The sequence below is a fragment of the Sapajus apella genome, unplaced genomic scaffold, assembly GCF_009761245.1.
Source record: "Sapajus apella isolate SASKATOON/1434 unplaced genomic scaffold, GSC_monkey_1.0 scaffold2, whole genome shotgun sequence".
NCBI classification, from domain to species: Eukaryota; Metazoa; Chordata; class Mammalia; order Primates; family Cebidae; genus Sapajus; species Sapajus apella.
The window spans coordinates 43,944,370-43,962,901 of NW_022436942.1; the positions used below are offsets into that span (position 1 = coordinate 43,944,370).

Genomic DNA, 18,532 nt, shown 5'->3' on the forward strand with positions numbered 1-18,532 from the left:
GTGGCAAAACTTGTAAATCATACTTAGTAAAGATGTGTTATTAATAGAAGACTAATGGAAATTGTCAGGTTGCTCATGCTGGAGAATAGCTATGCAAATTCTGCTTATTTTGCTTCTCTAATTTGGATTAAAAAATTCTACTTTAGCATTTAATTATAATACATAATTTGGTACTTGCAACATTAAAAATATTGTTTTTTAATTTAATATATATGATCTACATTCACTATCTTTTTTGTAAAATTAATAGATCTTGAATATTCTTGGCTTTAAATATATGGATAAAATTTATACATCATTGTTATCTGAAAATACATTAAGGCAAATGTATTTTAGGTGTTAAATTGATGAAATAACTTTTACTATCTGTTTCATATCCCATTAGTTGTTTTGCTTCCATCTTTTATATTCCAGTTCCCCATAGTTTAGATGGAAAAGAATTAGAGTATTTCAGTTCGTTTAAGTATTGGCAATGTGTTTAATTCGATAACCAATAATATGTACATGGTTGGCAACCTTTCCGTGTTATGAAGCTTAACATAACATCATCATCAATTTTAGAAAGCCTTATAGAGTGGATATTGCTTTTTTACTACCACAATATAGGAAATATATGGCCACTTAGAGAAGGAATTAACAAAAATGAACATTGTTCCTTTCTCGCTCATTTTGTCTAGATTCCACTGTGCGTCTAGCCTTATTCAAAAACAATGAAAATAAAGTGTCTGTTTCAAAATCACCAAAGAAGGCACAGCCCAAAGGAGATGGTTACTTTGAAGGTATGGCTTAATAACAGATATATAGAGAGGTAAATAAAGATTAAAAATTGTATTTACAATAAAATGTTTAATTCTTAATAAATCCTAAAGTGTGTGTGTGTGTGTGTGTGTATACATATATATATATATATATATATATATGAATTATGTATGACATATACTTGAATAACTCAAAATGTGGTTCTTACAGCTGAAGTACTAATTTAGTGTGCTGAAATATTAATATAGCAATTGAAAATTTGTAACAATGTTTACATAAATTTTATTTTTTTATTTGTATGTAAAAGTTTTATAATGCTATATCTTCAGAGACATTAATATTATTTAAATGTTACAGTGGTAAATGTATTAGCTTGTATCAGTGGAAGTGATCACACCTTGAAATATTCTATTTACTGCCAGTTTACACAATTGTATTGCCCCGTAAATTATACTCTGGAATTTAAAATATTTTACAATATTTGAAGTTTTGCCCAACTCACCGTTGGGTGAAGGATTTGCACATCTAGGTGGTGATAGTTCTGATTGTATCTCTGATTTCAACATTCAGAAGAATTAGGAACTTAAATTATTTAACAGAAATATTTAAATGTACTAAAGCAGCAAGCTTGATCCAAAACTTCATGCAGCGCATGACTTAAAACATGCCATCTGCTTTCCTTTTAATATCAACTTTTTTACTAAAAATTTACATGAAATATTTTTAGTATAAAATATTTAGTTTAAAATTTTTATTCTCGTATAAATTTTTTTCTATATTTTAACCTATAGTTTGAATAGTAATTTTAATAGAAAAAAGGAATCATATTTTAATGAAAAGGACCTATGAACATTTTCGATATTTTTATCTTCTATAAGATTTAAATAAATCTTAAAATTTAGGCATCTTCATAGCACAACTGAAAATGGAAACATTTTGATTTTCATTTCTGTTTTGTAATGTCTCAAACTAAAGAAAAGTTTGTTAATCACCTAATTTATACTATCCCAGAAATGCCTACTGAAGTATGTAGGGGTAGAAGTCACAGAGTGTAGAATTTTCCTTAAAGTAGATAGCAATGAAAACATGTATAGAAAGATAAATAAAGCAACTATGGGAAATTATTGAAATTGTTGGACCAATAGATGATGATAGTATGTAGAGGTTTGCTTTACATTCTTCTTTTATATTAAATATTTTCCATAGTAAAACATTTAAAAATTTTAGTACCCATTAACCCGGTCAAAACATAACATTGTTTCAACAAATATTTATGGTTTAATATTATAAAATATATTTCCAATTTAAAATAAGGCTTGGGTTTTAATCAGAGAGTATTTCCTTGTTTGTCTTAACTTTACCATTTCACTGTCTTTTAAAAAAAATCTAGAAATTCTGCTAAAATCACTAACAACTCTACAGATATTGTTTGTTAAATAGGAATGTTGTTACTTTAGAATAAAGAACTGCCTAGGAAGAAAGATAAGCAGTGTGTTTTTTTTCCTTTAACATGTATCTCAGACTCATAAATGATACATCTACCATAATAGGTTCTATTGAATCCTCTTTTCTTCTATTAAATTCGAAGATACATTATCATCTAGAATAGTGTAATATGTCTATGTATGATATTTTTATTGAATTGTGAACTGGTATAAAATATGCTGGGAATAGTTTAAAGTAGTTACAAAGACAAAGTGGCTTATAGAATATAGAACATTTCCACATAAGCTTTATGATGTGATGTTCTGTGATTTTGTTTTCTTTCTCCCATATGAATTGTGTTTAGTTTACTTTTTTTGTTGGAACCAAGTAAAGTATATTTGGCATTTCATAATTTCATTGAATTAGTTTTATGTATGTACCAGATTTTCTAATGTACTATTGGTTTTCATTGTTTGTTTGTTTGTTTGTTTAGGAATAGGCTTAGCAAAAACAGCTTTACATGGAAGATTTTTTTTTTAGCAGTTAATGTGTTTATTTGTGTCCCTTTTTTTTAGGGGGAAAAGAGTGAGTAAAAGTGAGGCAAAATAAATTGTTCATTGCTGGCCAAGTTGAACATCATGTTGTACAAATATTTATGGATTAATATTTTGATAGAATTAAAATATATTGTACAACATGGGATTCAACTTGGCCAGCAATAAACAAATGATTTTGTTCACTCTGGAATTACTCACCTCAGAGGCTCACAGATATTTTCTGATGCCATGGAGTGCAGCTTCCAAAGAAATATTCCAACTAACTACCCCTACCACCCAACAAAGGGTGCCTTCTTAACCCAATTCTTTAGACATACAATTTTCATATTATAAAATGCACCCCTTTTAAAAGTACAATTCAGCGAACTCAACTATATTTACAGTTTCATAACCATCACCAAATCTAAGTTTAGAACATTGGAAGACCTTTCATTCCTTAAGAAAAAAAAGAGCAAATAAAATTAGTAATTGGGCATCTGATGCCTCCCCAGAAAAGTGAGGAAGATCAAAAGTAAATTTTGCTGTAGGTTCATATTGAATGATTCCATGTGGGACAGTATCTCAGCACAATGGTATGCCACACTGTCTTATAATTTCCTGATTTTATTGAAATTGGAACGTACTATAGAATTGCTTGACTATTGCTTTCCAAATTCCACGTTGATTTTAGTAACATTGCATACATTTTTTTAAAAAAACAATATTACTTTCTATCTTCACTCTGCAATATTGACTATAAGGGGTTTCCATGATTCTTATACATTTGATTATTATTGCGGCTTTTTCTGAACATACCTAGCAAAAACATAAGTAGTAAGAAAGGATGGTAGAGATATATCTGTTTGTCTATGATTAAAAATATGCTTACATTTGAGGGATAGTTGATATTAAATATCAAATTATATTAAACAATATAATATAAAATATACCATTTTAACAGTCCATGTTTTATAGGGTATCCTTCTGTTTTTCCATATTCATAAAATGTTGACCATTTTTGTCAGGCTACGAGATTAAGATCTTTAACCTACAAGTCAGAGGAGCCTTTGACCACACCTGTCCCCAGAGTTACTTCATATATGTGCCATATGCCAGATATAAGCCAGTTATTCCTATGAGACAAGACTGAGAGCATGAACTCTTTGCATATTTAACATTGGCCTGTTTTATTTAATTGTTTATTTACATTTATTTTGAATCAGTTGCCTGTCTTTGTTTACCTTTGTTATCACCTGTAATACCTCCTTGGGTTTCATTATCCGGTCTTGTTTTAGAACTTGAAACAATTTCTTGAAGTTATTGCCTTGAAGATCTCCAGCCAAGTTTCTCTTTTTCTGTTTTAATTATTTAGTTTGGAGCTCTGACATCATTTATATTCATCACTGGCATAAGAGCAAGCCTAGCTTAATGGACATTAGTGTAGATTCTGGAGTTAGTCCAACATAGTTTGAATCTTAACTTTATTGTTTATTAGCTGTGTGACCTTAGGGAAGTTATTTAACTTCTCTGTTTACCATTATTTTTCATCTATAAAATTGGAGGCTAATAGTACTTAGGTATGGGGAGTATTGTCAGGATTCCATGAGATTTTTCTTGTGAGACACTTGAAACACACAATGTAAGTACATAGTAAGTGCTCAAAATGTAATCATTAGCAACAGTCATTTTAAAAGTATGGCATTCCTTTTTGTTCTTGTTTACAATTAGTTATCTTTATTTAATTTATTATTAAGTACTCTGCTAAGAATTTTATATTCTCTGATTCAATGCTTTCAGAAACTTTGAAAAAGGTATTATAACTGTCAACATTTTATAGATGATAAATGTGTAGTATTGAGAGATTAATAAGTAATTTGACCAAGGTTCCTACACAGAAAGCAGGTGGCAGAAGGCAAATGGTAATAATTTGTTTGACAAATAAAGGTAGCAAATCAAAACAAAATACAATTGACAGAGAACAAAGATTATCATATAACCCTGAAATTTATACAATTAAAATTAAAGTACTTAGGAAAAAAGTAAAGAATAGTTATTAAACTAAGATAAAATTCTGAGAAACCCATAATCAATTTTGGTTTTTATTCCTTTTCATAGTTGCATTAATATAATTTAGGATGTCATTTAGTGTCAACATGGTAGTAAATATTTTATTTGTGACCTAGAGTTAACTGCTACCTTAGATAATATTATTTATATTATTATGATAACCTAATATTATTAAATATTAAATCTATTAGATTCTTAGTAAAGAGTGACTGTTTTTAAAATAATTCAACTTTTATTTTAGATTCAGGGACAACATGGGCAGTTTTGTTACATGGGCATATTGTGCAACACTGAAGTTTGGGCTACAAATGATCCCATCACTCAGGCAATGAGCATAGTAACAAACAGGTAGTTTTCCAGCCTTTGGTTTCCTCCCTCTCTTCCAACTCTAGGAGATCCTGGGGCCTATTGTTTCCATCTTTGTGTCAATGTGTACCCAATGTTTAGCTACCACTTGTAAGAACATATGATATTTGTTTATCTGTTCCTGCATTAATTGGGTTAAGATAATGGCCTCCCTGTTGCTGGAAAGGACATGATTTCATACATTTTATGGCTCCATAGTATTCCGTGGTGTATATATACAACATTTTCTTTATCTGATCCACTGTTGATGGGCACCTAGGTTGATTCCATGTCTTTGCTATTGTGACTTGTGCTGCAGTGTACATACGAGTGCATGTCTTTTTGGTAGAATGTTATATTTTCCTTTGGGTATATACCCAATGATAGGATTGCTGTGTCGAATGGTAGTTCTGTTTTCAGTTCTTTGAGAAATCTCCGACATTTTGAATCACGTTTTAATTTTCAGATATATGAGAACCTCCCCCACACAGCCTATATTTTTGCTTCCTTATTCCTATTTTTATTTATACATAAGTCACTTGCCTGCCCTAATCTACTGAAACTTCCAAATTTGCTACTTCTAAAGTCAAGGCCAAATTCAGACTTCTGGCTTTGGTCAGGTAAGGAAGTTAGTCAAGTCAGAAATAAAATTTAGTCTGGCCCAACAACCTTCTCAGGAATGCCAGTTTATTCTTAGCTCCTCCATTCCCTGGGACAATTATACGTGATTTTCAAGTCAGGTTTTCTTAATTCCCACTCTGTTGCTGTCATCATTAACATACTTCCTACTTGTTCTTTTATAAAATAGAAGATTTACAGATAACTCATGGTTTTATAAACATATATTCAAGTATCTTTGTATTAAATGTTTAAACATTAAAGGTATTAAGAAACCTATAACTTCTATAATTTTTACTCCAGAGCATTTCTTTTGTAATGCTTTTTACTTTATGATTATAAGCATTTTCTCCTCCTGCCTTCTCCTTTTTAATTCCAGCTTAGAGAACAGAATATATTGTGTAGATTCTTTTAAAGTAGCTCTTGCATTTACCTAGCCGTATGTAGTACTTGCTAATATTGCCAATGACTATGTATTAAGAGCTGGCAGAATAAATGCCAAGGGCATAAGTAGGCAACAAAATACCTGAGGGCAGCCCCTTAAGAAGAGATGCTCATAATTTTATTCCACTGAGCAAGATTCAACAGTCAAAATTATTATGGATGCAGATTTATAAAATGTGATCTATCATTATGTCAGTCTCCAACAAACACTGTATTTTAAATTACTGTTTTCCTACTAAATTTTGAGCTCCGTGTATCCCTTTAATACTCCTGTCCCTTAGCATAATCCCTAGTGCATAATGAACATTTTGCATTATAAATATTTATTATAAATGCATAATAAATGTTTTTTGGTGAATAAATAAAAATACAAAGGACCCTGACATTAAAGAGTTTTAAATATAGATGGAGTTGCAAAATGCTTATATAATGTTTTTAATGTGCTGTTTCCTTTGCCAAATTAGACTCATCATCCTATGCAACCCAGAAAAATCTCTTCACTTGGCTAATTTGTATTATCTCAGGCACTTAATTTTTTAGGAAGACTTTTCTGATTCTAGTTTAGAACACCACTCACTGTGTTTCTAGGATATCCCTTTTGAACTTTTATATGCCATGTGTTTTATTAGTCAGGGTTCTCTAGAGGGACAGAACTAATGGAATAGATGTATATATAAAGGGAATTTATCAAGGAGTATTGACATGCACAGTTACAAGGTCAAGCCCTGCAACAGGCAGTCTGCAAGCTGAGGAGCAAGGAAGCCAGTCTGAATCTTCAAAATTCAAAAGTAGGGAAGCTGAAAGTACAGTCTGCAGTCTGTGGCTGAAGTCCCAAGCGCCCTGGCAAACAACTGGTATAAGTCCAAGAGTCCAAAAGCTGAAGGGCTTGGAGCCAGACGTTCGAGGGCAGGAAGCATCCAGCATGGGAGAAAGATGAAAGTTGGAAGACCCATCAAGTCTCTCATCCATCTCTTCCTGCCTGCTTTATTCACGCCAAGCTGGCAGCTGAATAGATGGTGCCCACCCAGATTGAGGGTGGGCCTGCCTTTTCCAGTTTACTGACTCAAATGTTGATCTGCTTTGGCAGCACCCTCACAGACACACCCAGGAACAATACTTTGCATTCTTGTGTCCAATCAAGTTGACAGTTAATATTAACCATCACAAGCCCACTCCTTGTCAACTTGAACCCATACACATCTTCTGAAATCATACATAATCATCAAATAAAGACAATAATAAGGTCATAATAATGTCTAACATAATACAGCTAGCCTTCATACAACAGGAAGCACACTAATCCTTAACCTAAATGCTATTAAATAAAGTTAACAACACTTAAATGATGGTAGGAAGTCAATAAATTTTTTGGCACATGATAAAGGAAAAAGAAAGGAAATAAAGATATTTTCTTAGTACAAGTGTATACATGCACAACATGTTCTTAAAAAAACAAGGGGAAAATACTCATGACAATCACAGTCCTCATTTTCACCACTGGTCACATGATCATAGCTGGTATTGATGACTACCTTCTTCTACTACCCATTCTGTATTCCCTTTGCCTTCAGCAAGCACCTCAGCATGTCATGGTTTTTTACCTGGTGGAGTGACACAAACCTTCATTCCTGAAGGGTCTGCACCATTTGTAGTCCTTCCTGGAGTGGGTTGTTGTAGTTTCCTATTGACCTTAATCACAGGGCATGGTAATACTAAGAGATGCCATAAGATAGCTCCCGTATTTCACACATACACTTCCTTACCTACATTATGAAGTAGTAGTCTTCATCTTGATAAGCTGGGCCAATCACCCCACCCAACACAGCAGCTCCCTTCTTAGCCTGTTGACTTAGAGGTAAGAGGAGCCCAAAGTGGCCAGGTGGCAATCTTAACTTCCAGTTTAATGGAATCATTGTTGCATCTGCTGGTGGCAGCATTCCTTTCTTTAGAACTAAGACCTCTAGGCCATCAGAACATAATGTCATAGGAACAGGAAGCAAAAAGTTTGCTAGTGGATCACTAGGGGTGATGATGAGCGGTACCACTTTCATCTCCACCACTTGATTCCTGGACCTGTGAATTCTGGCTACGGGAGAAACAGTACCATATATTGAATGCTGATTCAGGACATACAAAGCCTTCTGGAGAACTTCGCCCCAGCCCTGCAAAGTATTGTCACGTAGTTAGTGTTGTAATTGTGACTTCAAAAGATCATTCCACCATTCTATCAATGCAGCTGCTTCAGGGTGATGGAGAAGACCAGTGAATTCTATGAGCATGAGCCCGCTGCTGCACTTCTTTAGCTGTAAAGTGAGTGCCTTGGTCAAAGGCAATACTGTGTGAAATATCATGGCAACAACACATTATCACTAGGGTAAAAGTAACCTGTCACATGACACCACTCACTATGTTTCTATAGTATCCTGAGTAAATTTTCATATATCATATAATATAACAGCTTCCTTAGTGTTGCCTATCATTTGTACAAGGCACTATTCTAAGTACTTAATCTCTACTAACCAATGACATTCTCACAAGCAACTTTTGAGATAGGAGACAAAACTTCTCATTCTTTTTGGAAAAGATATTGTCAGTGGAAATATGCCTGCATTTCAGGGAATAAGAGATTAACTAGCAAAATCTTGTAATCTGATTTTTGCATGAGTTTTTTTTTTTTTCTCCATTTCTTAACTTGACTAGTAGGGAGAGAAGGACCTGGAGAAAGAGTCAGTAACAAAACTAAATAAAGTGGAAATGTAAGTTGGAAGCCCTTAGATAATTGAAGACCAAGAGCCATGTTTTGATTTTTTTAACGTAATATGGTAGCTCTTGATATAACTAAGTATCTAAAATCTTTTCATGGCCTCTTGTTGCCCTTTGAATAAAAGCTAGACTTTATATTAAATACCATGCCCTACCTGACTATAATTGTCAAGCCCTCTTTCTGTTCCTCAAGTTTGAAAGCCCTTTATTATTTTGTAGCTTTTGTATTTTATCCTCTTTCTGCTTAGAAACAGTGCCCTCAGCATTTTACATAAATGGCTTTCTTATTGTTTAGTTTCATATTTATCCAGTGTGAGAAACTTTTCCTATAACACTATTTCATGTAGGCTTTTCCTCTCTAACCAGCTCCTCTGTCTCACAGCACCTGTTCTTTTGGTGGCATTTATTTGCTACTGTCTCATTTATTAATTTAAACTGTTTACTTATATGTTGTGGTTCCAGTAATAATATGGAAGGGGAACCATGTCAGGGTTGTTTATTCTTATATTTTTAGCACTTAGAGCAGTGTCAGGAACATACTGGTTCTCAATAAATATATGATTAAGAAAGAGAATAAATGTATATGACATCTTATAATTAAACCTTTCTAAATATGTTCTAGGCAGTATCACACCATTTAATAATATAAGGTTTGAAATAAATTTCAATTTTCTACAGAAAAAAATCTGATTGGAGAATTTGGTCCAGGGAAGCATAAAACGAACTCTTAAGGTTTTAAAAAATTATTTATCTCTGGATAAGGCAGATTCAGGGAATGGCAATCTATGGCCTGAGAGCAGCCTATTCAACTATTTTTTATCCATGTCAGTTATAAATAGCTTGTTATTTTGTGTTTCCCCCATTCTGCCATAGTAGAATATTTGTATTCCAAAGTATATATTTGTATGTGCATATAATATGTATGTATATATATATTTAAATGCTATGAAGTCAATAAATCTTACATCACATAATAAAGGAAAAAGAAAGGAAATAAAAAGAAGATATTTTCTTAGTACAAGTGTATCCATGCACAAACATGTTCTTAACAAAATTAAGCTGTATATACTAAATATATACAAAAATATATTTTTTATTTAAAAAAGAGGTCATCCACTTCTCATGATAGAGGACTATGTAAATCCAATCAACCCTACATCAGAGAACAACTATAAAAACTAGAAATTTTTTGTTTTAAAAATGTCATTGAAGTCACTGGAAAACTAACAAACAATTATGAGTCAAGAAGGAAATCCAAAGGGCTAAGAAGCTGAGTGAAATGTTTGGTGTTAGTTGTCTAGGTCAACTGGAAATAGATTTGCTACTAGCTTCTTACCGGAAACAAACATAAATCATCTCCAAAAAATAGATAGCATAATTCTAGACTTCTTTTTATCTCCACATTTTTTTCATATAAACTATCTGACACACAGTGAAAAATCAACATGGAAAGAGATGAGATGTCATTATTGAACAAGAGAAATAACAAACAATAAAAGTAGAGCCATTAAGACTTTAGATAATGGAGAATTAAAAATAAATATATGTAATAGTTTGAGGATATGGAAGAGGAAGCAGAATTTCAGCAGGATATTAAATATATAAAAATATTCAAATCAGAAGATTAGAACTTAAAAGCACAACTGAGCTTAAAAATTCAATGGATGGATTCAGCTACAGATTAATAAAAACTGAAGAGAGAATTAGTGAACTGAAACACATTTAGAATCCAATAAAGAGAAGTGTGAGACAGTGGGATAGAAGTAATATTTGAAGAATTTATGCTTAAATATTTACCAAAAGTGAAGAAAAAACTGCAGTTGTAGATGCCAGAAGCTCCATGTGCATATAGAAAATATATGCCATAAAAAACACATCTTGGCATATCATCATAAAATTGCTAAAACAAAAGACAAAGAAATTTTAATAAGAACCACAGAAAAAGATACATTGTCTTCAAAGAAGCATCAATAATAAAGCTACCTTCTTTAGAGAAACAGTCAAAGCCAGAAGATAATTGTTATGGACTGAGTTTTGTCCTTCAAAAATTTGTAGGCTGCAGCCTTGATGTCCAATTTGACTGTATTTGGAGTTAGGAACTGAAGGAGGTAATTAAGGTTAAATTCAGTCAGAAGGCTAGGTCCATAAGGCAATAGGATGAATGTCCTTTTCAGAAGAGGAAGAGACACGAGGAGTGCGTGGGTACAGAAACAAGTACATATGAAGAGACGGTGGCCATCTGCAAGCCAAAAAGAGAAGCCTCTGAAAAAAACCTTCCAGCACCTTGATATTGGACTTTTAGCTTCAATAACTGTGAGCAAATAAGTTTCTGTTATTTAAGCATCTCAGCCTATGGTATTTTGTTATGGCAGCCCAAGCTAACTAATGCAACAATGGTAGTGGTAACTTCAAAGTACTAAAATGAAATATCTCCCACCATGAAAGTTTATATCTAGCAAAACTTCTTCCTTCAAAAATGAAAGCAAAGCACTCATACCACCCAGCTCCCCACTTGCTCCTTTTCTGGACAGCCACAAGGAAGAAGAAAGAAGCCACCTGGGTTCCTGAGCCAAAGCTTCACAGAGTAAGTAGGGAAGAATAGTAACTTTGGTGAAGTCCAGGGCACCTCTTTTTTATCTGTGTTGTCCCTTGCCCCTTGTAAGAAACTTCTCTGTTATCTGTATCAGGTACCCACCTACCTGCCTCATAGGACACTTTCTGTATTCTGAAATAGCTAGAAATTCTCTCCAAGTCTTAGAGAATTATTACAACATCTTGGAAAGTGTGTCACCCCCAAGAATATTATTCTTGCATCTAGCCTAAGCTACATGAAATAATGAAGTAATAATGGATTTAAACTGAGAAAGTTATGCGTTAAATCTTGCATAGACACTCACTAGCTGTGTACTCCATGCCCTGGTTTTCTCAATTGCAAAATCAAAATCCTAGCCCTTCTTCGAAGTTTTGAAAATTAAATGAGAATCTAAGGGCTTCTGGATAAAAATGATGTAGCTGAAAACCTCCGTAAAATACTTGTGTTGGTATTTTTGAGATATAGATGAGCAAATTTGGGAATACTGGGAAGGGACAACAGCAATAGAACTTTTTAGGTTAGAAAATAAATATGTGAGTAATAATGAGAAAGCAAAGCTTAAACCAGCAATGAGAAAATATGAGAACAGTCTCAGTGTCAAAGGTTCAGGAATTGATGGTATTAGGCCCTCTTGATATGAGATGAAGTGGATATTAAAATAAATATCTTTGTCTTACCTCAACAAAATTTTTAACATTAATTCTATAATTCTGTAAATTCTTTAAATTTAACATTAACATTAATTCTGTAAATACAGTCTTTGTATTTGAGAATACCAGGCTTATTTGAGGTTCTTGGTGTTTTGTTAAAACAAAGAATAACTGTAGGAATACACAGAAAATGTTAAGGCCCTAGGCCAATCTTCTAGTTTCCAGAATCCTGATATATGTGTTCTAGTGAGCTTATGCTCCCATAACAAAATACCGTAGTCTGGGTGCCTTAGACAAGAGAAATTTATTTCTCACATATCTGCAGACTGGGAGATCCAACATCAAGGTTCTAGCTAATTGAGTTCCTGATGAGGGCTCTTGTCCTGAATTGTAGAAAGCCACCTGCTTGCCATGTCCTTACATGATCTTTCCTTGGTGCATGCGTGAAATCAGAAAAAGAGAAACTACACATACACTCTTTCTGTCTCATAAACACCCCCCCCAAACATAAACACACATGCAGAAGTCTTTCTCTTCTTCTTCTTATAGTACCAGTAATCCCATCATTAGGGCTCTGCCCTCATGACCTAATTTAACCCTAATTACCTCCTTAAAGACCCCATTATAAATACCATCACATTGGGGGTTAGGGTCTCAACATATGAGATTTGGGGGTACACAAATATTTAGACCATAGCCCCATGTCTTTAGTCTCCAGGCAAGAGATTAGAAGAGTCTTTCTGGAGATTCTTATCAGTGGAAGGGAAAACATCTAAACATTGACATCAGTTGTTTCAATATAGGACTCAGCTAAGCCACCTTTAGGTGAAGCTCTTAGACAGTAGATTTTGCCCATTTATGCCGTTTCCTATTAACTATATAAACCCCCACTCTAAAAGATAAGTACACTAGATCATTTAAAGAAACTAAAAACATATAACATGAAAATTAGAGGAAAAAAGTAACAGACATAATGATAAACTTGAAAGAAAGCTGACAGATGAAAAACATCTTCAAGAATACCATAAATATTTTTATAGATATAAGGAAAGGGTATGTCCATGAAATGAGAATGAGATGCTATGATAAGAAAGAGGGAGATCAGAAAGCCAAAAATATCTCTTTGCAAGTAAAAACATGATAGCAGAAATTAAAAAAAACAAAACAAAACCTCAGCAGAAGATATTGTTAAATCTCTCAGAAACCAGAGCAAAAATACAAAATTCTAGAACACATAAAAGAAAATATAGAGACTTAGTTCAGGAGGTCCAACATCTGATAAATAATCAGAGTTCCAGGATGGGTGCAGTGGCTCACACCTGTAATCCCAGCACTTTGGAAGGCCAAGGAGGGCAGATCACCTGAAGCCAAGGGTTCTAGAGCAGGCTAGCCAACATGACGAAACCTCATCTGTACTAAAAATACAAAAATAAAAATAAAAAAGATAAAAAAGATTAGCTGGGCGTGGTGGTGTGTGCCTCTAGTCCCAGCTACTTGGGAGGCTGAGGCAGGAGAATCACTTGAACCCGGGAGGTAGAAGCTGCAGTGAGCCAAGATGGTGCCACTGCACTCCAGTCTGGATGACAGAGCAAGACTACATCTCAAAAAATAAAAAGAAAAAAGAAAAATTAGAGATTCAGAAACAGAGAATAACAGCAATGTCAACAACAAACAGAGGGAAAAAATTATTAAAGAAATAATTCCAAAAAAGCTTTCTTAAACTAAAGGATCATTTTCCGGATCAACAGGCCCACTGGATATAAGGAAAATGAGTGAAAATAAACCAATCTTTTTCGCACATATTTGAAAAATGTCATAAAACCAAGAACAAAGAAAACCTCAAAGTCCTCCAGAAGGAAGACCAAATCACTTGGAATAGATAAATTAACTTCCCAACAGTAGCCCTGGAACCTAGAAAACAATGGAACCCTATATTCAACATTCTTAGAAAAAGTTATTTCCAACCTAAAATTATATAAACAGGGAAACTATGAATAAAATTTAAGAATATAAAAGCATGCCAACTCTTAATTTATTTATCTTGCAACCTTGCTCAGAAAGCTACTGAGGAAACTGCTCCACTGAAGTGGTAAACCAACAAAAACGAATACATGAGATCCAGCAAGAGAAAGAAGCAAAGGAATTTCATGATAGTGAAAAGAAATCTCAAGATGACAGATCACACAGGCTTAGAGAATAAACATTCCATGATGACAGAAAACACCATAAGCAGTATCCTGAGCAGGGAGAAAAAGAGTATATTAGCTATCAATACATTCAAGCATGTCAGATCAATTCTAAAGTAAATACTAAAGAGTGCTCTTCAGGCAGAAGAAAAAGTCTTTCCAATAAAATCTTGGAGGTATAGGAAGTAATGAAGAGCAAAAAAGGGTTACTATGTGGTTAAATCTAAATAATCATTGGCTTGGTCCAGGGGCTTTAACAATAATAAGAATTTTGGATGGGTCTATAATATTTATAGTCATGGTAACAATAACATTATACTTTGGGTTTTTTAAACTATGCATCAAATTACTTATGCCTAAAATAGTTTTGGGTTGGTTTCTTTGTTTTGTTTTGAATGAGTCTCACATTTCTTTCTATTTTTGCTATCTATACAGCAGTGGTGGAAAAAAATCATATTCACTAAGTTGGAATTGTATAAGACTGAGGTTTGACTGGAGTCCAAAGCTATGTGATTTTGGTTAAGCTACTTAACCTTTCTGTACTTGATTTTCCTCATCAATTAATTGGAACAAACAATATACACCACATAAAGTTATTGAGTAAATTGAATAAAAATATGTAAAAGCTACAGAAATGAGCTCACCTTTAGAATGTGTTAACTAAGATTTAATTCCTTATCATCCCTATTTATTCTACCAGTGCATGTTTATAATTTCTACTTTGAGTTTGGCATTGTGGAAAAAGATGAGGGTACAGTGATCAATGACAGAAACACAAACCATGTGTAATAGAGTTCACTATCTAGAAGCAGGAGCCCAGGGGGCAACATAAATACTCAATGTAAGTGTATAACGCAACTGAGTAAAGCTCTGTGAAGGGAAGCTCATTATGAATCTAGCCCAGAGACACGAGGGAAGAAGTCACACTTGGGCTGAGTTTGAAAGCTGAGTAAAAGTAACTAGGCAAGGCAGGAGGTTGTGTAGAATGACTGCTCCAGACTAAAGCATGGTCCTATTGAAAGACTTTGAAGACACGGTTAGCTTGGACCATTCAAGGAACTGAAAGAAAATCGGTAAGAGAGTGAGATGAAGTTGTAGAAATTAGTAAGGGACAGAGCAATTTTAGTCTGTTCTCTTTAGTCCATATTGATTTGGCTTTCTATATTCCAAGGACAACAGCCACTGTAGGATTCTAAGCAAAAGATAAAATGGTCAGATTTGCTTTCTAGGTAATAATTATGGAACATATGGTATGAAGGATTAATAGGAAGGAAACAAGAGTGAACATATGATATGAAGGATTAATAGGAAGGAAACAAGAGTAAACATAATACCAGTCAAAAGATCATGGCAATGGTTCATCATAGAGATGGTAACTTAGACCAGGGAGTTTATTATTATTATGTAATAAATACAGAGATGTAGGTGGAAAAAGAGGAAAGAAATCATCGTTACCAAGTATGAGTATGTTCAACTTACATCTCACCTATGGAATGAGAAGAATAATACCTATCTCATGGAGTCATTGTGAGGAGTGAGATAACTGCCTAACCTAGTAAGCAGTACTCAGTATGTGACAGCAATTATTATTTTTATTTCCATTATCATTCCAAATTTTTCTGTAACTGTCTTTCCTTCGCTCTTAGCAATTGGTGTCCTATTTCCTTTTTATGGCTAAAATTTTCATCTTTCTTTAGATGTTATCCCACCTGATCCCATGATGATATTCCGTGGTGATCCCCTATTTAGTTACCTCCTCTCATTTGTTTCTTAAAGTTCTGTCTCCAGCATCCACCTTAGTTTCTTAAAATAAATATGTGGACAAGCTGTACTACTGCCGTTGAAAATATTATTCCACCTCCTCCTCAAACCACTATCCCATTCATCTGTCTTTTATCCTTGTCTACCTTCTTGGGCAGTCTAATCAGTATCTTTATCCTTCACCTTCAGTTATTTTGCACTTTTTATTTTTTCGAAACTCATTTTTGAGCTTTCATTTTCTTTCACTGTCCCTGAAATAGGAGGCACAAGTAAAAACCAGTTTCTACTTCAGAAGGTAAGCCTCGTAAGAGAGATGTAATAGATAAACTGAAATTTATCAGCTGATGTACAATCCTCTTAATGAAGTTATTCATGGTGTATATTTTACTCAGATTACATTCATTATAGTAATCAGTGTTAACCTCGTAGTTACTAAATTCAGAAACCTCTTTTCTGTCCTCATCCTACTCATCTTCTTCAATGTTTCATTCATCATTCTCCCCATAATTTATCTTAATCCCTTACATCTTTTCTTCCATTCTCTCTTCATTCTTCTATTTACCTGAGAATTCTTTTTAATTATCTTCTCCACCTATTCCTGTTCCTTAAATATAAATATTCTATAGACTTTTGTTTATATCTGACCTTATTCTCTACTCAATACACATTTACTTACTGATCCAGCAAATGTTTAGTGTGTCAGACATTACATTAGGCTCTAGGGATACAAAGAAGAATATAGGGTTACAAAAATGAGTAATATATAGTCTCTGTCTTTAAAAAAAAACAGCCTCTGAGACCAGTTGAGAAACCTTATGTAAATGGGCAAAACAAAATATAGTAGGAGTATAAAACACACCTATTCCCATGGCACAATGGAAAGATCAAGGTAGAATATCTAATTCTCTTATGTAACCTTTGGTTACAGGCAACAGCAACTGAATATCTACCTCCATCCTTCCTATTTTGATTTTTTCCTGGATACTCCAGTCCTCGTAGGTCTACCATAAAGTGTATTATATTCATTCCACTCTACCTACCTGTTTGATAATTTTTTTTTCCTTTATTTGTTAATAGTATCATTAGCCACTTACTCAATTTAGAAAAATCAGAATCATTCTTAATTCTGTTCTCTCTCTTTCTCTCTCATTCCCTAAATACAAGTACTACCTCCACATATCGCACTGACTTCAGTGTCTGTTGCTTTGAAATATTGTAATAGTCTCCTTTGTAGTATTCACACATCTCTCAGTCTTGCAAATGCTATCATCTACTTCTTTACTGCAATGTCTTTTCAAACCATAACACTGCTTATAGCACACTCCTGTTGAAAATTGTGCAATGCTTTTCTATTTCCTCTAGTATGAATTCTAGTCTTTCATATACAATGCCCTTCACTTACTGTTTCTAGTCTACTTTTCTACTGTCACCTTGTAACTTTCCTCCCCATCTCCTGAAATATCCCCTAATTATACTAAACTACTTCAGTATATCCCCAACTATGATAAATTGTGTTCTTTCTAAAACGTCCTACTCTTCAAACTTTTATGCTATCTCCTTTATCTGAAATGGCCCTCCTCACCTTTCCATCTGACACTTGCACTTATCCTTCACAATTCAGATAAATATCATTCCATCTACAAATCATTTTTAATACATCAAGCCTCCCACAGGCTTTTGTCTGTGTCTCTGTAATATTGTCTGTGACTATGTTTTTATCTATTTCCTCCCAACTGTTAATCTTTTTAAGGTCAGGGATCCAATCTTAATCATATTTCTGTTTCCTCCCATCCTCAGAACATAGTAACCGTATTAGATTCATCTATACTAGGCACTCAATAAGTGTTTGTTGAATTAATAAACATTTCTGACTTTAAAAAAATCTTTGGATTCTCAGAAACACTCTTCCTGCCAATTGCTATTACTCAAAGTCAGATACTGGCCTATTCCCAACTTAAACTTACAACTCATTCAGTGTTCACATTCAAGCTATGAGTTCCACTGTCTCAACCACCTCTGAGATCTATTTAGCACACTTTGGAATTTATTTAATCATTTCCTACTGAAACTCAACCAACTGTGAGGTTGTGGACGCTGAAAAACTTAATCATTATAAAGGTTGTCCCTTCATTTTAAGGTTTCATAGCTTCTGAAACATTTTTCTGAAAGAATAGAAAGAGGTATTATACTAACATCAATATATGTTTTTATGTTTCTCTAAAAACTAAATAATATTTTTCCATGAAAATTGTGTAGTACTTTAATAGAACTGAAGGATCCTACATGTTTTATCCAAAGCTTCAATACCTTTTGCAAGATTTATCAAGTTCATTATTTCAATAAAAAAAAAAAAGATAATTCAACCTAGTAGTTAGGAGAATGGGC

General features: G+C 33.6%; 1 protein-coding gene across 1 annotated transcript in view; it reads left to right on the forward strand.

Moving 5' to 3' along the window:
- The window catches only part of LRRIQ1 (leucine rich repeats and IQ motif containing 1), a 206,090-nt gene that overhangs the window by 135,407 nt on the left and 52,151 nt on the right, over window positions 1-18,532 (forward strand). Inside the window, exon 23 of the mRNA XM_032297035.1 lies at window positions 678-779. Coding sequence (XP_032152926.1) covers window positions 678-779 — 102 coding nt within the window. The remainder of the gene's footprint in view (window positions 1-677; window positions 780-18,532) is intronic.